Source organism: Aotus nancymaae, unplaced genomic scaffold, assembly GCF_030222135.1.
Source record: "Aotus nancymaae isolate 86718 unplaced genomic scaffold, 86718_ANA_hifiasm-v0.15.2.pri h1tg000062l, whole genome shotgun sequence".
In the NCBI taxonomy this organism is placed as follows: Eukaryota; Metazoa; Chordata; class Mammalia; order Primates; family Aotidae; genus Aotus; species Aotus nancymaae.
The window spans coordinates 31,673,658-31,698,877 of NW_026988476.1; the positions used below are offsets into that span (position 1 = coordinate 31,673,658).

The following is a 25,220-nucleotide window of genomic DNA, read 5'->3' on the forward strand; positions in this document are numbered from 1 at the left end:
AAAATAGTATTCCTAAGGACTGAGAGGGGAAACTGAGGCATGCAGACTGGAGTTGGGGTGGGGCTTGGTGAAAGAATGGGTTCTAGTAACTTGTGAAGGACTCTCAGAAAGTCACAGCAACTTAAAAGTCATTTACTCTACCTCCCACTTCCACATTTTCCAGATATAGAAACCGAAGCTGAGAGGGGGGAGATAACTATCCCAAAAGCACCACGTTGGTAGGGAGCAGGGTTGCCAGATAAAACACAGGACATCTAGTGAAGTGTGAGTTTCGGACTCTGAGTGTATGTCTCAAATAATGCACGAGACTTAAACTAAAACCTTCTTCACTTTTTGTCTTGAAAGGTAACTGGGCATCTGTATGATGATTTGCTAAGTCTGACAACCCTCATGAGGGTAAAATGAAGATTAGGAAAATACTTAAATGTAATAAGCAAACATGCAAAATGAGGACAACTCTGTTCCCATTTTGCAGACAAGGGAATTGCACGTTAGGGAGGTGACTTGCCCCAAGGCCACACTCACAAGTGTCAGAGTGAGGATTTGAACCCAGTCCTGATTCCACAGGTTTCAACTTCATTGTTGTGGCCAGGAACACCCAGCAGTCCTACTCCTGTGTGTGCATGTTCTGTCTTGAATATAACCCTCTCCCCATCATGTAAGTGGGCCATTCCCCTCCCTGACATTGAAGAACCCTGACCCTGTCATCAGCAGGCGCCTCCTGACCCAGCAGACCCCCCTGAGCCCAGATCCCTGGGACCTGGTGGCTGCCATTATCACATTCCTTTACTCCCCATCTTAGGACCCAAGTCTGACCCTCTTCAGGATCTGCAGCTGTGTTACAGGAAAGGGGACCCAATCCAGATCCCAAGGGAGGGTTCCTGGATCTTGTGCAAGAAAGAATTCAGGATGAGTCCATAAAGTGAAAGCACATTTTTTGGTTTGTTTGGTTTGTTTTTAGTTTTTTGTTGTTTGTTTGTTTGTTTTGAGATGGAGTCTCACTCTGCTGCCCAGGCTTGATAGAGGGTAGTGGTGTGATCTTGGCTCACTACAACCTACACCTCCCAGGTTCAAGTGATTTTCCTGCTTCAGCCTCCTGAGTAGCTGGGATCATAGGTGCATGTCACCACACCTGGCTAATTTTTATATTTCTGGTAGAGACGGGGTTTCACCATGCTGGCCAGGCTGATCTTGAACTCTTGACCTCAGGTGATCCACCTGCCTCAACCTCCCAAATTGCGGGGATTACAGGTGTGAGCCATCAGAGCAAGTTTATTCTTTCCTAAAAAAGCAAGTTTTTTAGGAAAGTAAAGATAGAATGGCTACTCCATAGAGCAGCCCAAAGGGCGCTGGTGCCCATCGTTAGGGTTATTTCTTCATGACATGCTGAACGAGGGGTAGATTATTTATGACTCCCCTTTTTTAGATCATATAGGGAAACTTTCTGATGTTGCCATGGCATTTGTAAACTGTCATGGCACTGATGGCAATGTAGCAGTGAGGACGGCCAGAGGTCACTCTGGTCACCATCTTGGTTTTGGTGGGTTTTGGACTGGCTTCTTTACTGCAGCCTGTTTTACTGGCAAGGTCTCTGTGACCTGTATCCTGTGCTGCCCTTCTGTCTCATCCTGTGACTTAGAATGCCTTCACTGTCTGGAAATGCAGCCCAGTAGGTCTCAGCCTCCTTTTACCCAGCTCCTATTCAAGATGGAGCTGCTGTGGTTCACATGCCTCTGGCAGCTGGGCTCCTAGGGATCTCCTGATGTTCTCTCCCCTCTGTCCCCAGCTCCTGGGTCCCTCCACCATCGCTGTCTTCCTGAGCTGCCTCCCTCTGAATTTCTTCATCACCAAGAAGAGGAATCACTGTCAGTTTTGGCTTTTGGGAAAGGGATGAACCAGGCAGGAAGTAGGAAGGAAGACACAGGCCCTGGTGTGGGCGATGGGGAGGGGAGAGCTGAGTGGGAGCCGGCGGGTCTGGCTTCGTTCTTTTCTCTGTGAGTTGCCCATTGTGCAGACCTGCCCCATTCCTTCCCCATCGCAGTGGACAGTGGCTCCTCCCTCCAGTGTTCAGGCCCCAGGCCCTGGGTCAGATCAATGCCTTTTACTCCTGCACCCCATCAGTCAGCAGATTTGCTTGGCATCATCTTGAAAATGCATCCAGGAGAGAGATCCAAGATAGCTGATCACTAGCAGCTCGGGCTCGTAGTTCCCACTGAAAGCACAGAGAACGAGAGGATGCCACAATTTCAGACGAATATTTGTTGCTCATGGACCAAGAGATTCCCAGCAGAGGAGCCCCACGGTTCACCAGGGCGACTCTTGTGGCCAGCACAGCGGTTTTGCTGGCGCCTTAGAGCGGAAGTTCTTGATGCAGAGTCTGGAGATTCTCAGGCAAAAAAGCACCATCAATCTTAACACTGCTATTTTGGCCGGCGCAGTGGATTGCTCAGATTTTGGCGCTGGGAATCAACAAGTTGGACGTCCGATCAGAGACCTAGTTAGAAAGTCAGTAATTACAAAGACTACAGAGGGATAAATATACAATGAAAGGAAGAAACCAGCCTAAAAAGGCAGAGAATACTCAAAATCAGAATGCCTCTCCCTCTACAGGGGATCGCAATTCCTCATCAGTAATGGAACAAGGTTTAATGGAGAATGAGTGTGTTCCAATAACAGAAGCAGGTTTCAAAAGGTGGGTGATAAGAAACTTCTCTGAATTAAAAGAACTTGTTCTAACCCAATGCAAAGAAACTAAGAACCTTGAAAAAAGGTTTGATGAAATGTTAACGAGAATGGACAATTTAGAGAGGAATATAAGTAAATTGATGGAGCTGAAAAACACAACACGAGAACTTTGCAAAGTATGCACAAGTTTAAACAGTCAAATTGATCAAGCAGAAGAAAGGATATCAGAAGTCGAGGACCAGCTCAGTGAAATGAAATGAGAAGACAAGATTGGAGAAAAAAGGATAAAAAGGAATGAGCAAAGTCTCCAGGAAATATGGGACTATGTGAAAAGACCTAATTTACGTTTGATAGGTGTACCTGAATGTGACAAAGAGAATGAATCCAAGTTGGAAAATACTCTTCAGGATATCATTCAGGAAAACTTTCCCAACTTGGCAAGGCGGGGTAATATTCAACTCCAGGTAATACTGAGAACACCACAAAGATATTCTTCAAGAAGACCAACCCCAAGGCACATAATCGCCAGATTTATTAGGGTTGAAATGAAGGAGAAAATACTAAGGGCAGCCAGAGAGAAGAAAGGTCAGGTTACCCACAAAGGGAAACCTATCAGACTTACAGCAGATCTCTCAGCAGAAACCCTACAAGCCAGAAAAGAGTGGGGACCAATATTTAACATCCTTAAAGAAAAGAACTTTCAACCCAGAATTTCATATCCAGCCAAACTAAGCTTTATAATCAGAGGAAAAAATAAATCTTTTGCAAACAAACAAGTACTTAGAGATTTCACCACCACCAGGCCTGCTTTACAAGAGCTTCTGAAAGAAGCACTATGCATATATAGGAACAACCAATATCAGCCTTTCCAAAAATATATCAAAAAGCAAAGAGCATTCACACAATGAAAAATTTACACCAACTAATGGGCAAAACAGCCAGCTAGCATCAAATGCCAGTATTAAACTTATATATATTCTAATTGGATAAAAAGCCAAAACCCATCGGTATGCTGCATCCAGACCCATCTCACATGCAACAATACACAAAGACTCAAAACAAAGAGAAGGAGGAAGATTTATCAACCAAACAGAGAGTAAAAATAAACAAATAAACAAAAAGCAGGAGATGCAATTCTCACCTCTGATAAAGTAGACTTTAAAGCAACAAAGAGCAAAAGAGGCAAAGAAGGACATTACATAATGGCAAAAGGATCAATGTAACAAGAAGAGCTAATGATTTTATAGATCAATGAGACAGAAAATTAACAAGGACATCCAGGACTTGAACTCAGACCCGGAACAAGTAAACTTAATAAACATTTATAGAACTCTCCACTTCAAATACACAAAACATACATTACTACCTCACACCTATTCCAAAAGTGACTACATAATTGGAAGTAAATCACTCCTCAGTAATCGCATAGCATTTCATAGGTTTAAATGAAATATTGGTTGGCTGCTTGTTTGTTATTTTCTTCCATTATTCCTTCCTGTCTACATCAAGTATAATTATTGGTATAAAAGAGGTTTTCAATACCCATTACTAAACTGCATTGTAGCCTGGGCAAGAAAGCAATACTCTCACTCTCTCTCTCTCTCTTTCTCTTCCTTTTTCTTCCTCTTCTTCATTCTTTTTTTTCTTTCTTTCTAAATTAAAGAAAAAAAAAGAAAATGCATCCAACAGCAAGGCCCTGGCTCACTCCCTACTTCTGCCCCAGCCTCTCTCCACTTCCAGGCACAGGAGACCTGTGTGAACCGAATCCATTGCACCCTCCTCTGCTCAGACCCACAGAGGCCCCATTTTCCTTGGTCTGAGCCAAAGGCCCCACAGTGGCTCACCAGGCCCACCCTGAGCAGCCTCATTGCTTCCAGCCTCACCTTCCACCCATCTCCCTCCCTCTCCCACCCACCTCCTTCCCCATCCTCACACCTGCCTGATGTTCTCACATCTCTCCAGGCATCTGCTTTAGCTGTTCCCTCTGCCTGGACCACCCTCACTCCAGAAGACCCTTGTCCCCTCCAGCACTCCCTGCAGTCAGGGCTGCCTCTCTCACCACCCTCCAGCAAGGACACGGCCCGCCCATCCCTCTCCTCCCAGCAGCTCCCTTCCTTGGCCTGTCCTGGGCTCATTTTTGCTTTTCCCCAGCACTTCCCACTTCCTAAAGGGCCCTGCAGGAATCACCTGGCAGGGGCCGATGGCCTCACTCTCCTTAGACTGGAAGCTCCACAGCAGCACAGGCCACTCCCTGTGGCAGACTCAGTATCTAGTTAGGGATCGGCATGCAGAAGGTGCTGGATCAGTGTTTGGGAAATATGGAATAAAGGAGGGAGGGGAGAAGGGTAGGAGAGAGGAAGGGAAGAAGGGAGGGAGTGTAGAAAGGAAGGAGGGGAGAAGGGTAGGAGAGAGGAAGGGAAGAAGGGAGGGAGGGTAGAAAGGAGGGAGGGGAGGAGTGAAAAGGAGGGAGGGAAGGAAAGAGGAAAGGGGAGGACAGATCAAGGGAAGGAAAGAGTTGAAAGAGGAAGAGAAGGAATGAGGGAGGGAAGGAAGAAAGGGAGGAGGGAGGGGAAAAAAGGAGAGAGGGCAGAAAGAAAGGGCAGGAGAACAGAAGAAAGGAGTAGGAAAGAAAAGAAAGGCAGGAGAGAGGGAGGGAGGGAAGGGGGATGGAGGGAAGGAACTTATTTCCTCTCTAGCCCCAGCTGTCCCAATGTCCATCTGTCACCTAGACTATTTCTCCAGTCTCCTGTGTGGCCTCCTCCAGGCACAGTGACCCATGCCTGTAATCAAAGCACTTTCGGAGGTCGAGACAGGCGGATAACCTGAGTTCAGGAGTTCCAAACCAGACTGGTCAACATGGCAAAATGCCATCTCTATTAAAAAATACAAAGAATAGCTGAGCATCATGGTAGGCACCTATAATCCCAGCTACTCTAGAATCTCAGGCAGGAGAATCACTTGAACATGGGAGGCAGAGGTTATAGTGAGCCGAGATCGCACCACTACACTCCAGCCTGGTAACAGAGCAAGACTCCATCTCAAAAAATGACAAAAAACCTTCTCCAGACAGCTGCACTCTGATGATGCCCCCCTCCTCTAGTGAAGTACAGGAGACCCTGAACTCCTGCCAGACCCTAAAGTGCCAAGTGACCCTGCCCATGCACTCCTCTGGCCACACTGAGTGTCCTCTGAGTCATGCTGCTCCCTGTGCCTGGGTTTTTGCTGCCCCTGTCTCAAAGCCTCCCCTCCCTCTTCCTGGCTCCATCCCCTCATCCTCTGCCTGCCCAGCACCCACCTCTTGGTCATTTAAGGTGTAGCTCAGGCTGTAATCCCAGCACTTTAGGAGGCCAGGGGCAGAGGATCACTTGAGCCCAAGAGCTTGAGGCCAACCTGGGCAACATAATGAGACCCCCTAACTTCACCAAAAACATGAAAGAAAGAAAAAAAGATGTAGCTCAGGCATTACCCACCTCCAGGTAGCCTTCCTGATGGTGCCACACCCAGGTGGGCTCAGGGGAAGCTTCTGTTCTCCAGGCATCAGAAGCTGCCTCCCTGGGGCAGTGGTCCTGGGTCAGCTCCTGCAGGAGTCCAGGCACAGGATGACGGTGGATGGATCAGGACTGAGGGTCAGAGATGCAGAGAGGCAGACAGCTTTGGGACGCAGTTGGTGAGATCAGTGGGATTTGCTGCCAGGTGACTGTCAGGGTGCAGGGGAGAATTCTGGACCAGCCGTGTCTTCATCTCTCTCTTCCCTCCAATCCCAGGAGAGCAAATGAGGCAGAAGGACTTACAGGCCCGGCTCACCAGCTCCATCCTCAGGAACTCGAGGACCATCAAGTTCCATGGCTGGGAGGGAGCCTTTCTGGATAGAGTCCTGGGCATCCGAGGCCAGGAGCTGGGCACCTTGTGGACCTCCAGCCTCCTCTTCTCTGTGTCACTGGTGTCCTTCCAAGCGTCTACATTTCTGGTGATGTCACTCTAGTCTCTATGCCAAGCAGGACTGGGGAAGGAGTGTGGGGGTCAGGGAGGGAGGTAGGTGGAGCCTCCCAGATCCTACCACCCTGTCCATCAAAACCCACACATTCTGGATCCTGTCCTCTTGGGGTTCCTGCTGTCTTCTGCGTGAACGAATTAATCACATTCTGGTGAAGGTGGCAGCGGCTGGTGAGGTCTGCTGTTCTGAGAGTTCCAGGCTTCTACTGATGTGGGGAGGAGGGTTCAGGTGCAGGTGGGCTGCAGAGATAGAATCCGGGGTCTGAGTGGCTTCCCTGCTACTGGCCAGCAGATGTCCACAGTCACCCTGTCACTGATGTGATCCTTGTCCTGCCATTCTGTCATTTATTTCTGATAGCTGTCAGAACACTCTTCCTAAAGCACAGCTTTCAGAAGAATTTAAACATGTTGATGCATAGGCCAGGTGCAGTGACTCACGCCTGCCATCCCAGCTCTTTGGGAGGCTGAGGTGGCTTGAACCTGGGTGGCAGAGATCACAGTGAGCTGAGACTGTGCCACTTCACTCCAGCCTGGGCGACAAAGCAAGACTTTGTCTCAAAAACAAAATGAAACAAAACTAAACAAAAGGACCACAAATGGCACCAACACCTACAGCCCTCCCATGCTGCTCTCCCCAGGAGTCCCCAGGCTCAGCCCTCATGTCTATCACCTTCACAGAGAGGGCTTTCCTGACCACCTTCGCCACCACCACAGCACCCCTGCTTGTGCTAATGCACTCTACACCTGCACCTGATTTCTCTTTACTTTTTTATTTTTGAAGACAGAGTCTTGCTGTGTTCCCCAGGCTGGAATGCAGTGACACAATGTCGGCTCACTGCAACCTCCACCTCCCAAGTTCAGGCAGTCCTCCCACCTCAGCTTCCTGAGTAGCTAGGATTACAGGCAGGTGCCACCATGCCTGGCTCATTGTTTTCTTTTTTGTACTTTTAATAGAGATGGCATTTCACCATGTTGGCCCGGCTGGTCTTAAACTCCTAACCTCAAGGGAGCCATCCACCTCAGCCTCCCAAAGTGCTGGGATTACAGGTGTGAGCCACCGCACCTGGCCATACCTGCTTTAGTATTTATTCTTCATAGCACTCTGCACCTGATGTGCTGTCTGTGTTAATGGTTTGTTTATGGATCACCTGTCTCTTTCCCCTTCATTAGAATGATGGATCCATTAAGAGAGCAGGAACTTTCTTTTGCTCAGTTGATTCCCCAGAGTGTGGAACACTGCCGGGTTTATGATAACCAGGCAGTAGTTATTCATAGAATGAATGAATGTAAGAATGAATGAATGGCTGGGTGCTGTGGCTCATGCCTGTAATCCCAGCACTTTGGGAGGCCGAGGTGGGCGGATTGCTTGAGGTCAGGAGTTCAAGACCTGCCTGGACAACATGGTGAAGCCCCATCTCTACTAAAAATAAAAAAAAGTTAGCTAGGAATGGTGATGCATGCCTGTAATCCCAGATACTCGGGAGGCTGAGGCAGGAGAAATGCCTGCACCCAGGAGGTAGAGGTTGCAGTGAGTCGAGATCATGTCACTGCACTGTAGCTTGGCAGAAAGAGAGAGACTGTCTGAGAAATAAATAAAAATAACAAAAAAATAATAAATGAAAGACAAGAAGGCCTAGATAGAAGGAATAAGTTACAGTAATCAATAGTGCACAAGGGAAATTACAGTGAATGAGAATTTATTTGAATATTTCAAGATGGTTAGAAAAGAAGGATTTTCATGTTCCCAAAACACAAGATAAATATTTGAGGTGATGACTGTCTCAGTTACCCTGATTTGATCATTACATATTATCTACAGCTGGGGTCCCCAACCCTCCTGGTCACGGATCAGTACCAGTCTATAACCTGTTTTCGTATTTTTTTGTTTTGTTTTGTTTTGTTTTTTTGAGACAGTGTCTCACTCTGTGCAGCAGTGCAATCTCAGATAAATGTAACCTCCATCTCCGAGATTCAAGCAATTCTCCCGCCTCAGCCTCCTGAGTAGCTGAGATTACAGGCATGTACCACCACACCTGGCTAATTTTTGTATTTTTAGTAGAGACAGGGTTTCACCATGTTGGCCAGGCTGGTCCCAAACTCCTTACTTCAGGTGATTCACCCTCCTCATTCTCCCCAATTGCTGGGATTACAAGTGTGAGCCACTGCACCTGGTTTTTTTTTTTGACACAGAGTTTTGCTCTTGTTGCCCAGGCTGGAATGCAATGGCATGATCTTGGCTACCTGCAACCTCTGTCTCCCAGATTCAAGCGACTTTCCTGCCTCAGACTCCCAAGTAGCTGGGATTACAGGTATGAGCCAACATGCCAGGCTAATTTTTGTATTTCTAATAGAGACAGGGTGTCTCTATGTTGGTCAGGTCGGTCTCGAACTCCCAACCTCAGGTGATCCACCTGCTTCAGTCTCTCAAAGTTCTGGGATTACAGGTGTGAGCCACCGTGCCCGGCTCACCTGTTAGGAACTGGGCAGGCAGCATAGCAGGTGAGCAGCGGATGTGCGAGGGAGGCTTCCTGTGTGTTCACAGCCACTCCTTATTGCTGGCATCACCACCTGAGCTCCACCTCCTGTCAGATCAGTGGCTGTGTTAGAGTCTCAAAGGAGCACAAACCCTACTGTGAACAGCACATGCGAGGGAGCTGGACTGCGTGCTCCTTATGAGAATCCAATGCCTGTTGATCTGTCAGTCTCCCGTCACCCCCAGAAGGGACCATCTAGTTTCAGGAAAACAAGCTCAGGGCTCCCACTGATTCTATGTTATGGTGAGTTGTGTAAGTATTTCATTATATATTACAATGTAATAATAATAGAAGTAGACTGGGCACAGTAGCTCATGCCTGTTATCCTAGCACTTCGGGAGGCTGAGGCAGGTGGATAACCTGAGGTCAGGAGTTCAAGACCAGCCTGGCCAACATGGTGAAACACCGTCTCTACTAAAGGTACAAAAGCTGGCCAGACATGGTGGCAGGAACCTGTAATCCCAGCTACTTGGGAGGCTGAGGCAGGAGAATTGCTTGAACCCAGGAGCAGAGGTTGCAGTGAGCCATGATTGTAGCATTTTGGGAGGCTGAAGTGGGTGGATCACCTGAAGTCAGCAGTTCGAGACCAGCCTGGCCCACTGGTTAAACCCCGCCTGTAATAAAAATACAAAAATTAGCTGGGTCTGGTGGTAGAAGCCTATAAGCTGAGCTAGTCAGAAGGCTGAGGCAAAAGAACTGCTTGAACCCAGGAGGTGGAGGTTGCAGTGAGCTGAGATCATGTCCCTGCACTCCAACCTGGGCAATAGAGCAAGATTCTGTCTTTAAAATAAAAAAAAGAAAGAAAAAGGCAAGCCAGTTACAATGGTTTATACCTATAATCCCAGAACTTTGGGAGGCCAAGGTGGAAAGATCACTTGAGGCTAGGAGTTCCAGGTAAACCTGGGTAACACAGCAAGACCCCATCTCTACAAAACATTTTTTAAAAATTAGGCACAGTGGCATGTGCCTGTAGTCTCAGCTACTCAGGAGGCTGAGGCAAGAGGATTGCTGGAGCCCAGGAGGTGAAGGCTGCAGTGAGCCATGCTTGTGCCACGGCACTCCAGCCTGGGTGACAGAGTGAGATCCTGGCTCTCAAAAAAAAAAAAAAGAATTCAGAGTAGAGAAAGGTATGAATTGTAAGTTCAAGCATGCCACATCCCAAATTTCCTTCAGAAGTGTTGATGCATACCCCAAGAAATCTGCATTCATTTCCCAGCACTGCCTTAACAAAGTACCCTAAACTGTGTGGCTTCAACCACAGAGATTTATTCTCACAGTTCTGGAGGCCAGCAGTCTGAAATGAAGGGTTTTTTAATGTTTGTTTGCTTTTCCTGTGAAGGCTGTGGGGGAGGGTCTGTCCCAGGTTTCGCTCCTGGATTCTCAGAGCCTCCAGAGTTCCTTGGCTTGTAGGTGGTCTTCTGTCTCTGTCTTGACATTGTCTTCCCTTTGTATGTGTTTTTTTCACACATCCCCTTTTTATAAGGACACCAGGCACACAGGATTAGGATTTACGCTCATTACCTCAGCTTAGCTTGATCACATGTGAAGAGCCTATTTCCGAATAAGGTCGCATCCACAGACCCTGCGGCGTAGGGCTTCAGCGTCTTTCGGGGAGACACAGGACAACACATAACGCTATAGATTTGCAAATATTTTTAGTTTGAGTTTCTGGGTTTTATTTTTTCTTTTTTGCGTCAGATGGTTGATGTGATGGCATCGTAACAAGTTTTGAGGAAGGCACATATCATACAACAGCATGGAAACCCAATTGTCATGCTTAGGTTTTGGTTTTTAAATTTTAATTTTAATTTTTCTTGAGGCAGGGTCTTGCTCCATTACTCAGGCTGGAGGGCAGTAGTGCAAACATGGCTCACTGCAGCCTCGACCTTCTGGGCTCCAGTGATCTTCCCACCTCAACCTCCCAAAGTGCTAGGATTACAGGAATGAGCCACCACCCCCAGCTCTTCCCTATTTTTTGTTTGTACCTTGCTCTTTTTACTCAAAAATACACCTTTGCAGCTGGGCATGCTGGCTTATGCCTGTAATCCTCAGCACTTTGGGAGGCTGAGGCAGGTGGATCACTTGAGATCAGGAGTTCAAAACAAACCTGGCCAACATGGTGTAACATCTTCTCTACTAAAAATACAACAATGAGCTGAACGTGGTGGTGCGTGGCTGTAACCCCAGGGACTCAGGAAGCTTAGGTAGGAGAACCACCTGAACTCTGGAGGCGGAGGTTGCAGTGAGACAAGTTCATACTAGTGCACTCCAGACTGGGTGGCAGAGCGAGACTCTGACTCAAAAAAAAAAAAAAAGGAATATACATACATATATATACACACACACACTTACACACACACACACACACACACACACCTTGGCAATCTTTTTATATATCAGCATTTGCTGGTACAATTTAAATTCTATGGTAGATTTCACTTAGATTCATACAATCTAAATACTATTCTATTAAGTTCTACAACTAAAAAAAATAGGCAATGCATTTAAATGATTCAAAATTCAAAAACTATGAAAGAGTATAGAACTGGGTCTCCCATATGGCAGCCAGTGGCTTGTGTGTTTATTGAAGTTTAAGTGAGGCCAGATATTTTGGCTCATGCCTGTAATCCCAGAACTTTGGGAGGCCGAGTCAGGTGGCTCACCTGAGGTCAGGAGTTTGAGAGCAGCCTGACCAACATGGTGAAACCCCATCTCTACTAAAAACACAAAAAGTAGCTGGATGTGGTGGTGAGCCCCTGTAACCCTATCTACTTGGGAAGCTGAGGTAGGAGAACTGCTTGAACCTGGGGGACAGAGGTTACGGTGAGTCAAGATCACGCAACTTCACTCCAGCCTGGGCAACAGAGCTAGACTCAATCTCAAAAAAGAAAAAAAAATATCTAAATGAATTAACATTAAAGAAAATGAAGGATTTGGTTCTTTGGCTGTGTGGGGGCCACATTTCAGGTGCTCCACAGCTGCAGATGGCCCGGAAACATGGTCCTCATTGCAAAAAGTTCTATTGGTTGGTGCTGGTACAGCCTTAAAGCTGCTCTCCCACCCCTCCTGAAAGCCAACCACTGTTAGGGTTTTTTTGGTGATTCCTTTCCGAGATGATCTATGCACACAATGAGCATGTGGAGTTAATATATCCACCTAAAAAAATCAGTGTCTCCCGTGTAGTGTGAATGACCATGTAATAGTCCATGGAATGGAATGTATTCAGCTAGTTTCATAATGAAGTGCTCTTGAGTTTTTCCCAGGTTTCCTCTCTTACAATTATTCTGTGGTGAACACCATTCTCTCTGCAGAGTAAATTCTTAACAGTGGAATTCCCTGGCCACAGTGTTTATATGTTTTTCTCATTTCTTTTCTTTTTTCTTCCTTTTTTTTCTTCCCTTTCTCTCACTCCCTCTATTCCCTCTTTTTTCCTCTTCCTACCTCTTTTCTTCCCTTCCCCCCCTTCCCCTGCCTTCTCTCTCCCCCACTCTCCTTTCTTTTACAAGATCTTCTATGCAATGGCATAATCCTAAATCACTGGGCCTTGAACCCCTGGGCCCAAGAGATCCTCTTGCCTCAGCCTCCCAAGTAGCTGGCGCTAAAGCCTGTGCCATCATGCCCTTCCATTTTTTTCTTTTTTTTTTTTTTTTTGTTTAGATGGGTCTTACTATGTTGTCCAGGCTCATTTTCATCTTAGTAGGTGCTTTTCAAGCGTTCTTACCCAAGGGTACCTGGATAGAACTTAGTCACTTGAAGCCCTTGTCATTGTGTTGAAGTTTTGGGTCTTTCTCCTCCATCCTGGGGAGAAGACTTAAAACTTCTATCCTCTTTTCAAGCAGATCAGCGACTTCAAAAAGTGTACGAATGTTGGGAGGCAAGGTGGGAGGATCACAAGAAGTCAGGAATTTGGGACCAGGCTGGTTAAGAAGGTGAAACCCTGTCTCTACCAAAAATACAAAACTTACCTGGGTGTGGCGGTGCATGCCTGTACGCCCAGCTTCTCAGGAGGCTGAGGCAGGTGAATTGCTTGAATCTGGAAGGTGGAGGTTGCAGTGAGTCGATATCGCACCACTGCACTCCAGCCAGGGTACAAATAGTAGCTTTAGACTTGATCCCACCAGGCATGACCACTGGGCACATTCAGCAGTGGATCACCTGATTCTGCCTCAGTTTCCAGTGTCTTCTCAGAGGGCTGGAGTGGAGCATCTGAAGCCAGGGCTGGATGTCTTGCTGCATAAATACTCTCTCCACTTCCACCTGTGCTGTCAGCCTGGGCAGGGAGAAGACCCACATCAGGGGAGAGATGTCTTCCTCCTAAAGCCCCACCTGTCTGATGGCTGACCTGACGCATTTGTGACTAGTGTTCTCCTTAACTGCAAAGTGTTGTGGTTTGGGAGAGAAATTCTGTGCTCACCCTGTTCACGTGTACCCTAAGGAAGCTCCGACACCACCGCACAGCCTCTGATACACACTGGAGAAAGCCGGCGCTAGGATGTGCCTGTCAGCAGGAAGAGCTGCTAGCATCTACATCCACATGTAGACATATCTGTACACATACATTCATATACATACATCCATATATATACACATCTTTACACATATCCATATACCCATATTCATACACGTCTACATTTAGACACATCCATGTACACATCACTGTACACACACATCCATATCCACACATTCGTACACACATATCTGTGTATTTCCGTATATCTGTATACATACACATCTATACACATCCATGTACAGATACATCTGTACACAGTTGCATACACATTCATACACATATATCTGCACACACATCATTGGGGATCAGGGAAACACAGCATTAAGTAGTGACGGTCTGGTAATAGTGAGTATTGTTTTGACATCTTTTGGGTGAACTGACTAGCTAGTGGCTATCAGAGGGGTGTGTGGGGTGTGTCTGCAGGTTGGCCGGGCCATCAAACAAGGTATTTGTAGTTGCTCATGGCTTTTCTAGATCTCCAGCCTTGGAGTGTAGTGAGATGTCCCCGTGGCCCACCTGCCAGTGTCTACACCAGTGACCAACAAAGTTCTGGCTTCACCTTCACGGGCCTCAAGGACTTTGGATTGCACTGTAAGAAATGCTAGTGTGCCATCATTGGATGCATCTGGTCACCACGTGGAGATCAGTTGCCAGTGGCGGGATGGGAGCTGGGAGAGCCAGGAGGATATTGCAGTCAGATAGGCTCGATAACCAGGGCTGGAGCTGCTGTGCAGCAGAGGTGGCAGATGGAGTTGACTCTAGTCACATTCCATAGCGATGGTCGACTGAGTTCCTGATGGATCCAATGAGGGGGTTGTCAAGGAGAGAAGAGGAGTCCTTTGTGTTTATGTCTGAGTTTATAACACAGGTTTCTAATTTTGAGAAATCTGGAGTTTAAAGAATTGGGGAAGGACTGGGCATAGTGGTTCACATCTGTAATCTCAGCACTTTGGAAGGCCAAGGTGGGCAGATCACTTGGGCTCAGGAGTTTGAGACCAGCCTCGCCAACATGGTGAAACCCCATCTCTACTAAAAATATAAAAATTAGCTAGGCACTGTGGTGTGTGTCTGTCATCCTAGCTACTTGGGAGGCTGAGGCAGGAGAATCGTTTGAACCCAGAAGGCGAAGTTTGCAGTGAACCTGGATCCTGCCACTGCACTCCAGCCTGGGTGACAGAGTGAGACTCTGTCTCAAGAAAAATCGAAAATTGGGGAAGGATCAGCATAGAAAGCCATTAGCTGGGCTGTCTCCTGCCCTCTCTCCAGTCCTAGCTTGTATGATCATGGCTGGGTTTGCTGGCCAAGCCTGTCATTCCAGGTGACACCATGGCCTTTTCAGGGCTAGAGAGACATGCAGCCACCCATGGTCAGCAAGGCTGAGCAGTTCCAGGCACAGCTGGAGATGAAACTGATGATGGGGGCAGCCCTGTCATCTTTACAGGGAACCTCACATGGCAGGTCAGCAGCAAGCTGGCCTTTCCGCATCGCTGAGCCATCTGCTGAGTGATCAGGCCCACATGACAGGTAGAAGATGAAACCCCTTGTGCCCCGTCTCCTCTGTGGCCTGGCTAGGGTGTGGGCCAAATGCCTCCTGATGGTCCCCATCACCCCAGCCTCTCAATATCAGCATCCCATCTAAGGACAGATGCAGGCTCAGTGTGAGCCCCCAGAACCTCCCAAAACCTCCAACTGCCCCCAGAAACCTTAAAATAGCAGATTTTGGGCTGTTTTTATTCTCACGCATAAGAAACACATGTAATATTTTGACCTAAAATACATGGGACATTTAAGACACACACACAAGCTGAGCAGGTGCTGGCCCTGCCAGAGTCAGGGTGGTGATGCCTGAGTGTGCCACTTATTTGTTCTGAAAGATTCCAAGGTAAGGACAGGAGCTGGGGCTGGGGGCACTTGGAGCGGTGGCTGTTGACCACCTCATGTGGGTGTTTGGGAGTCATAACAGCTGGCCCATTTCCACCTGTGTGTTCTGGATGACCCTCAGTGTTGCAGAAGCAGAAGCTTCAGAAGGTGAAATTTGCCCAACAACCCATGATGTGTGATTAATTCTTTTGCCATCTGTCCTATTTGATTTTGTTTCATTCTACTTTTTTTTTGAGACAGATTCTCACAGTGTTGCAGGGACTGGATGTAATGGTGCAATCTTGGCTCACCACAGCCTCTGTCCCCTGGGTTCAAGCGCTTCTCCTGCCTCAGCCTCCTGAGTAGCTGGGATTACAGGTGCCCACCACCACACCTGGTTATTTATTTATTTGTATTTTTGTAGAGATGGGGTTTCACTATGTTGGCCAGGCTGGTCTTGAACTCCTGACCTCAGGAAATCTGCCTGCCTTGGCCTCCCAAAGTGCTGGGATTACAGGCATGAGCCACTGTGCCCAGCCGCATTCTACTTTATCCTTGGGCCAAGCACAGCGTCCCATGCCTATAATCCCAGAACTTTGGGAAGCCAAGGCAAGAGAATTGCTGGAGCCCAGGAGTTCAAGACCAGCCTGAACAACATAGTGAGACCCTTGTTTCTACCAAAAAAATATATATATATATACACACACACACGCGCGCATGCACACACACACACACACACAAATTAGCCAAGCTGGTGGCACATGTCTGTAGCACCAGCTACTTGGGAGGCTGAGGTGGGAGCAACGACTGAGCCTGGGAGGTCAAGGCTGCAGTGAGCTGTGATCAGGCCTGTCTGTGGGCTGTTGTGCAGGGCACAGGTGTTGACTCTTCAAGAGCCCCCCAACCCCAAGGTCCCTGGTGTATCCTGAGTCCCCTCTTTGCCTGGGGCTGGGGATTTTGGTCCCTGAGGATTGACCCTTTCACCTGCCTGCTCTCTGTCCCTGCACACTGCTGGAAAGGAAGGAGGAGGATGGACGCTGGGTGGCCGCCCTGGGTGCCGAGATGTTCATGCCAGGGCTGAAGGGGCTGTGTGCCTTTGGCCTGCTGCAGCAGTGGGGCCAGCTCTGGACCAACTCCCTGAGGATCCAGTACAGCCTCCTGGGTAAGGCACTGCGTGCCTGGCTGTGGGGCAGTTGAAGGTGGCAGGGCCTGCCCTGTTTCCTGCGGCTGTGGCTCTGTGAGCTAAGATACGCCGTCACCACAGGGTTTTCCATTAGTCATTCTGTGGGCTCTGAGTAGGACTTAGTACCTGCTCATTTAAAAAAAAAAAAAAAAAAAGGTGTGTCTGTAGAGGGGACATTCATCCATCTCTTAAGACCTCCCCATGGACAGGTTCTAATGGAGTGACAGGTGAAGCAGAGCACAGGCCTGGGAGGACATGGCTGAGGCCATGCTGGGCTGGGCCCTCCTCCTCTTGGAGCCCTGGTGGAGCACTACCTGGCAGAGGAGGGCAGGGGTCCCTTGATCGATCCTCACAGCTCAGGCAAATCAGCTAGTGTACCAGTGCAGCACCAGCCAGAGGCTACAGACAAAGAGCGGCTCAGACGGCACCTACAGGCTGGATCTGGGCCATGAGCTCCACTGCACACAGATCCCGGCCTTCAGGCATAAGGTGGGTGCCCAGGCCAGGAGGGACATCCAGAAAGAGCACCAGAGTCATGCAAGTGGTGATCTGAGTACCCTGAGCTCATCCCCAAAGAGATGAACTTGCTCCCAATAGCATAGCCTTATAGGAATGGATCCAGGGCTGGCACTTCAGCCTCAGTCTTATGTCTATTCATCCAGGGTTGCTTCAGCCCAGGAGGCAGATGTGGCAATGAGCCAAGATGGTGCCACTGTACTCCAACCTGGGCAACAGAGTGAAATCTTATCTCTAAAATAAATAAGTTTTTTTAAAAAAAAAAAAGGCCAGGCGCAGTGGCTCATCCTTGTAATTCCAGCACTTTTGGAGGCTGAGGCAGGTGGATCACGAGGTCAGGAGTTCAAGACCAGCCTGGCCAACGTGGTAAAACCCTATCTCTACTAAAAATACAAAAATTAGCCAGGCATAGTGGTGAGTGTAATTCCAGCTTCTCTGGAGGCTGAGGCAGGAGAATCGCTTAAACTAGAGGCGAGCTATGGGAAGCACTGGGACAACAGCAGCAACAAGAGGCATCTCCGTGTCAGCCAGACCTACAAGAATGACTCGGGGCCCACCCTGAGCAATCACATCATGGAGGTAAGCCCGGCCACTGCAGCAGAGTCATGCCCTGTGAGTCCAGCATGGATGCTAGGAACTAGGGAACCCCTCATGGCCCTCTGGCCCTGGCTATAAGGATGCAGGCAGCTGAAACTCAGCCTTGGTGACTTTCCCTTTTGCATCTCCAGCCCCACATCCCTAGGGGAAAGAAACACTTGTCACAGTGCCAAGGACTGGAAGGAGGGCTTGGGAAACACAGATTTCCAACCATAAAAATGCATTTTGGAAACAGCAGTTTGCTTTTAGTTTTTCCCGGAGTGGGGGTTCTTTTGCTAAGAATGATGGTGTGCTCAGCAGCTGAACAGGTGGTAGTTCTTCTACAGCATGCATTTAACCTTGTACAATTATTTTTCCTTTTCACATCCAGTCCTGCAAATGGTGGTGGGTTTTTTTGGTTTTTTTGTTTGTTTTTTTTTTTGAGATGGAGTCTTGCTGTGTCACCAGGCTGGAGTGCAGTGGCACAATCTTGGCTCGCTGCAACCTCTGTCTCCCATATTTAAGCGATTCTCCTCCCTCAGCCTCCCAAGTAGCTGGGACTACAGGCATGCACCACAATGCCTGGCTCATTTTTGTATTTTTAGTAGAGACAAGGTTTCACCATTTTGGCCAGGATGCCCTTGATCTCTTGACTTCATGATTCACTGGCCAAAATGCTGGGATTGTAAGTGTGAGCCACTGTGCCTGACCCAACCTTCTTTTTTTCATGGGCTTCTGTCTTATTCTTACAAGGTCTCCAAGCTAATATCCCTTATGCCTGCTGCCTCAGTTTCTTCAGCCTTCTGCCTACTTTCTTTTGATTGTACAGCATTGTTTCTGTGAAGCTCACTGCCACAGGATCTCTTTCTGATTCCATAATGAGCTCTTTGTGGCTGTGTGGTCGTTAAACACTCACAGCAGCTGCCCCGACTGCCCTCCTGGCAGGACTAGGAACTTCTGGCCTCTGAAACATCCAGGCCTAAGACCTTGCCCAATGCCAGGGTGGGTGTCCCTCTGACTGGGTGTTGAATGTCACCTCCATATCCTCTCTGCTGTGCCAGAGTCCCATGGCCACCCACAGGGCAGTGAATTTGGAAGAGTGCTCCAGGATCAGCACAATGTGCTGTTCATGGCTGTCATTGACTACAGTGAGAGGAGGCAGGAGTGTCAGCACAGGGAAGGGGGCCGGGGCAATCTAGGGGGACCAGGGCCAGCACCCAGTGTCCTCTCCCAGTCCCTGTGCCTTCACATGGGATGCACTTGGCTGTCCCAGCACTATGTCACCCAGGGTGTTTAGTGGGGCTGCCCCATTGGCAGGTGCTGCTTGGCTCAGAGCACACTGTCAGACTCCTAGGAGGCAAGCAGGCATCTGGCATAAACCAAGTTTGTACAAACAGTTCAGGTGCAGAGAGCCTCGTATCACTTTTAGGATTGGTGGGAACCCTCCCCCAATCCAAGTTCCCAGACAACTTACGAGCAGGCCATACAGAAGTAGCTTGGGTCTGCTGTAACAACTCACCTGCAATCTCCAGGGCCTGCTGCTCTATTCCTTTTCCCCTACTCCCCCACCATCTTAACCCCAGGAAGAGGCCCTGTCTCCTTGAGGCCTGGGCTGGGCCTCTGACCTGACCAGAGGCCTCATGGTGGGTGTTGGCTGCCCATTGCAGGGCCCCTGGCCACACTGAAGGACTCCTACACCTGGAGGTGATGCTGCAGCCCCTGAAGGATGTGTGGTGGGAGCGGGCAGAGGAGGCCATGTGGTGGCTGCAGATCTGGGTTCCTGGGATGGCAGGTAATGGGGGTCCCAGGCCCATCAGGATGGCCCTGGGGGCAATGAAAGGCACTGTGGTGCTGGTGAGTGAGAGCAAGGATGGGGCATGCCTGGCAGTTGAGGACAACCGAGACAGCTCTCACCATCCCCTCCCTCTCCAGGTGGCCCACCACATGCTGTCCTGGGCTGGGGCCACGTTCTCATGGGCACTGAAGAGGCTCTGCAAACCCCTGCTGGACCTGTATGACCTTGTAACCAGGTAACACAGGGTTGGGAGAGGTGCATCCAGCGTTCCTGCCACATATCAGGTGCAGTGCTGAATGCTTCAACACTGACTCACTGACTACTCTGACCGCCCTGCACACAGGCTTCTTCACTCCCCATTTCACAGGAGAGGAAGCTGGAGTTTCTTCCTCACTCCACAGAGACTTCGTGAGCACAGTCCGAGTGCAGGCAGGATTTTAGGAGCTGCTGCAGAAGACCACAGTGGGCGAGGCTGACCCCTGCCTTCAGGAAGCTCAGTTTTACTCAAGAGACAGACACGAAGCACAAGAAATCTACAGCACAGTGTGCACTGCTCCCTGCAGAGATCCTCAGAGTCACCTCTTAAGCAGGCCATTCTGCTCTGTCACATTTCCTTGCTTTTGTTTTGTAATCCTCTTTTTTTTTTGAGATGGAGTCTAGCTCTGTCTCAGTGGTGTGATCTCAGCTCATTGCAACCTCTGCCTCCTATGTTCAAGTGATTCTCCTGCCTCAGCCCTCCAAGTTGCTGGGACTACAGGTGTGTGCACTACTGTACCTGGCTAATTTTTTGCATTAGTAGACAGGGTTTTGCCACTCCACGCTGGTCTCCAACTCCTGACCTTCAGTGATGCAACCCCTTTGGCCTTCCAAAGTGTTGGGATTACAGGCATGAGCTACCACTCCTGGCCTGTTTTGTAATCTTTTAAACACATAAAAGCCCTTCTTTCTTGTAGGCTGTGCAGAAGCTGACCACAGGCTGGGTATGGCCCACTGTCCATCATTTATCACCACAGAGCCATACCTTAGGTGGCAAATGCTAGAGATGGAACACTGGTGAGATGGTGGGCTGGGGAACCTATGGTGTGGCCATGGCCAGCTTTCAGGAGAAGGTACAGTTTGATCAACAGCCATGGGGCCAGTGTGGGAAGAGAGCTCCAGGTGGGGGCACCAGTGCACAGGGGCCTGGGAGAGGGATGTGCCTGGCCTGTTTTTAAGATGGAGTCTTGTGCTCTGTCACCCAGGCTGGAGTGCTATGGTGTGATCTCAGTTCACTGCAACCTCTGCCTCTCAAATTCAAGTGATTCTTTTGCCTCAGCCTCCCAAGTAGCTGGGATTACAAGCATTCACCACCATACCTGGCTAATTTTTGTATGTTTAGTAGAGATGGGGTTTCACTATATTAGCCGTCTGGTCTCAGAATCCTGGGCTCCAGAGACTTGGTGCTGGGATTATGGGCATGAGCCACCTTGCCTGGCCTGTTTGAATAGGAAGGTGGTGGGGCTGATGCAACTGGGAGGGTCTGGGAGGTTCCAAGCCTGGGGGGTGACGGAAGGACTCTGGCTTCTGCTCTGACCTAGGAAGAATGAGATCACCCTTTCACTTCAAAAGGCCCCTTTGGTCCCTGTGTTGAGAACATGTGGGTGGTGGATAGAAGTGGGGAACCCAGTCTAGAGCAGGGGCCTGGGGACCCAGTATCCTTTTCCCTCCCAGGCATGAGGCCCACCAGGAACTGGGCTCCAGGCAAGGGGGTTGCCCATTCTTCCATGCTGGTGGCCTTGCTGAGCATCTGGACTCTGGCTCTGCCTCTTACTGGGATTCCTCTGCATCGGCTCTGTGTGCCTCAGTTTCCCCAGCTGTAGAATAGGGACCAGACCCGCATCATGGAGAAAAGCCTCCATATAATACAAGTTCCTGCTCCTGATGCCTTGCGGTCAGAATGTAGGCTGAGGAAGGGAAGAAGTCTCAGGGCAGGGCTTTGGCTTGGTTGAAGAATCACCTGTCTGGTTATTCACTTACCTGGTGAGTGGGATCTGGCAGGGGTGCGAAAAAAATGGATTCACCTGGCAGGGAGGGTGTTGAGGCTGCTTCCTGCCCCCAGCTGCAGGGCCTCTGGGCTCCCTAAAAGGTAAGTGAGGCTACTTGCCCCTCCCACTCACTGGCCCATCAACAACAGAGTGAGGAATGTTCCTCATCCCACTTCACCCCCACCTGAGCCAAGATCTCACTGATCATTCAGATCTGACAGGCTGACCCTACTCTACATATTGAGAAAGTTCCAGTCCTCTCCTCAACTGTAAATTTCCTAGACCTGTTGGTCAGGCACACTGGCTCATGCCTGTAATCTCAGCACTTTGGGCAGATCATTTGAGGTCGGGAGTTCGAGACCAGCCTGGCCAACATGGTGAAACCCTGGCTCTACTAAAAATTCAAAAGTTAGCCAGGCATGGCAGTGAGTGCATGTAGTTCCAGCTACTCTGGAGGCTGAGACAGGAGAATCACTTAAACCCAGGAGGCAGAAGTTGCAGGTAGTCAAGATCATACCACTATACCAGAGCTTGGGGAACAGAAAGAGATTCTGTCTCAAACAACAAAACAATTTCCTACACCTTCCAGCTCCTGTCCTTGGCATCCGAAGACACAGGCCCATGCTACCCAAGACCCAGGGGGCAGATCAGACATGACATCAGACATCTATGTCCTCAAAATAGGGCAGGTTGTTTCTGTCCTGGCCTCATCCCCCACCTCCACTGTCATGCCGGCCTCTGTCCTCCTCCACCTCATTATGGGATTTCTTAGAACAAGGACAGCCCCTCCCTGAGAGGCACCCCAATGCTCTCCATGGCAGAGCTCTTCCTGTGGACCTGTGAGCTCCCCCTCTGCAGCCAAAAGAAGAAAGGCTCAGCCAAGCACAGCGACTTGTCCTGTGTGTTCCCTCTAGGAACTACTCAGTGGGGGCGATGTTGCCACTGTTGCCTAGGGGTGACGAGCCCCTGGACATGGCCCAGGTGACCAGCTACCTGGTGGAGTAGAAGCCACTGTGGCCACTCTGAGAGACGTCCAGGGTCAACGTGCTGGCCGAGTTCAACCGGCTCAGATGCTGCCTGTTGCAGGGTCTCTGGGAGTGTGAGTCCTGCCCCAGGCTGAGCTACCCTCCTCCCTGGGAGCCCCCTGCCCCATGGGCACAGCAGGGCCATGCAGGGGCAGGTACTCTGGGGGCACAGAGAAGCCTGCAGAGGCTCGTGGCATCACAGTGCCAGGCCCAGAGCTTATTGGACTTCCCAAGGTCCTATGGGACTAGGGCTGAGGCTGCACATCCTGCTTTTGTCCAGATTATAAGGCCTAGCCCAGCAGTGCAGCCAAGGGCGGTGCTGGGATGACCAGCTCTGGGCTCCTGGGGAGATTACATGTGGCTCAGGTGAGTCTGCTAACCTCTGTGGACTCAGCTTCCTCCACTGTGAAATGCAGGTAACCACGTGGCTCACTCACATGGGTAAGGGGCATGTACAGTTCTTAATGCACGAGGGAGCCCCTCATGTCCATGGGGGAACCACAGTACACAGGCCTGGCAAGGAGCGGTTTATCTGTGTGGGACTCACACGGAGGCCTATGGCTCCCTAGAATCGTGGGTGTAGTCAGGTCTAAGCAGCACACTGATCTTGTAGAAAACAGCTTGGTCTTGAAGTTCTGTGCATGTGATCATGGGCTTCTCTGTGCTCTTCAGTTCTGATAGCTGTCCACGGGACTGGTAGTGCCTCCCATGGGATGCTGGCCCTGGCCATCAGGTGCCTGGCTGTGCATGATGGATGGTGCTTTCCTGCCATGGGCATGAGCACCCCCAAGGCACAGTTCAGGGGATGCGCTGGCTGGACTGGTCAGACCTGCTCCTTCACAGGCCATCTCTTTCCTACCCTGAACAGGACAGGTCTGCAGAACACTGCTGTCACATTTGAGGGAGCCATTGGCCATCCACTTAAAGAGTCAATGTTGCTTTATCCCCCCACCCCCACCCACCCAGTAGCTTCCTTGAGATTAGATGGATGACTTGTGTGGGTTTTTTTTTTTTTTTTGTGAGACTAGATCTCACTCTGTTGTCATGGTTGGAGTTCAGTGGTGCGATCTCGGCTCCCTGCACCCTTGACCTCCTCGGTTCAAGTGATCCTTCTGCCTCAGCCCCACAAAATGCTGGGATGGCTTAGCGCCACCATGCCCGGCTGATGTGTGAATTTTAAGCGCATGATTCAGTGGCTTCTAGTTTATTCAGAGTTGTGCATGCCTCGCCACAATCGATTTTAAAATGTTTTTATCATCCTAAAATGAAACCCTGCAGCTACCAGTCTGCCTGCTGTGTCCATGGCTGTGCCTGCTCTGGACATATCATGTAAACAGAAGTTTGACTATGCAGCCTCTGAGCCAGGCTTTGTTACTTAGCACAGCAGTTTTGTAGCGGGTCTGGGGACTCCATTCCTTGTTAGGGCTGAATTGGGTCATAGCCCTTCAGTTTATGTCATCCTGAAGCAGGTGGGGGATTGCTGGGCCTCTGGCTGCTGCACCAGGGGAGGGGGACTCCTGGCCTAAGGGCAGGCTAAGCCAGGGCTCTAGGTATTGGGGTGCCCAGCAGACATCAGGCTCCCACTGTGGTGGGTGGAGCTGACTCAACTCACCCTGCCTTTGGGGCTGCTTCTCCCCAGACCATGCCCTGGTGGCCCAGGCCCATCATGTGGTGACTTTTGACAGCCGGGTGTGGGACCTCAGTGCCCAGTGTGGCAGCATCCTGCTGGCCCAAAACTTTGCTCACAACACATTCTCCCTGATGCTGAGTCGGACAGGCTGTGGGCTCACGGCCCTGATTGTGGAGCTGAACCACCTTATCTTCATCTTCATCTTCTACCCCAGCCTGCAGGTGAGGAAGAGAGGCCCGAGCTTCCCCTAGAGACCTGTGCCTGTGGCAGGTGGCCTGAGGGATGGCACTTTCAAGCTTGTCCCTGGCTGTGGGTCAGCCCTCCTGCCCACCCTCTCTGGTCCACAGGCCTGCAGGCTGTACAACTCCTCCCTGCCAGGGGAGAGCTTTCCAGACCTCCAGCTGCCTCTTGCCATGACAAGGAGGGATGTCCCCAGGATTGAGCTGGCTAGTGAGGACGGGGTCTCCGTCTCCTGTGACGTGCCCACTGGCCTCTGCAGCCTGACTCTGGGCCTCTGGCACCACGGTGAGTCTGGGCCCAGGCAGGGTTGGCCCCACCACCAAGAGCTTCTTCGGGATGCACCATTCTCAGCTTCCAGTGTGACAGGTCCCTGGGTTGTAGGCGACCACTATGATTGAGATGAGGCCCAGGGCTTTCTGCCTCCACCCCTGGGATATGCGGCTCCAAGGTGGAGTTGGCCTTTCTGTGGTCCCTCTGCCAAGGAACACAAAGGTCAGCCTGGATTCCAGCCACTCGAGCTGAGGACGTGGAGAGGGGATGGGGGGACACATGCTGTCCTCAGCCCCTGTGCTTTCTCTCCCTCTTCTGATGAGGGTTTGGAGCCAGAGCCCTGGGCTCTGGGAGTCTGGGGTGGAGGTGGCAGGATTCT

The 25,220-nt window shown here is 49.9% G+C and overlaps 1 protein-coding gene and 1 pseudogene across 1 annotated transcript in view; both read right to left on the reverse strand.

The window, feature by feature from the left end:
- Positions 1-25,220, reverse strand: part of LOC105710097 (uncharacterized) — a 189,204-nt gene that overhangs the window by 114,340 nt on the left and 49,644 nt on the right. The window contains exons 3-4 of the mRNA XM_064365718.1: positions 13,368-13,482; positions 13,178-13,245 (exon numbers count right to left, since the gene is read on the reverse strand). Of these exons, the coding sequence (XP_064221788.1) occupies positions 13,178-13,245; positions 13,368-13,482 (183 nt within the window). The remainder of the gene's footprint in view (positions 1-13,177; positions 13,246-13,367; positions 13,483-25,220) is intronic.
- Positions 10,905-11,002, reverse strand: LOC135270487 (small nucleolar RNA U13; annotated as a pseudogene).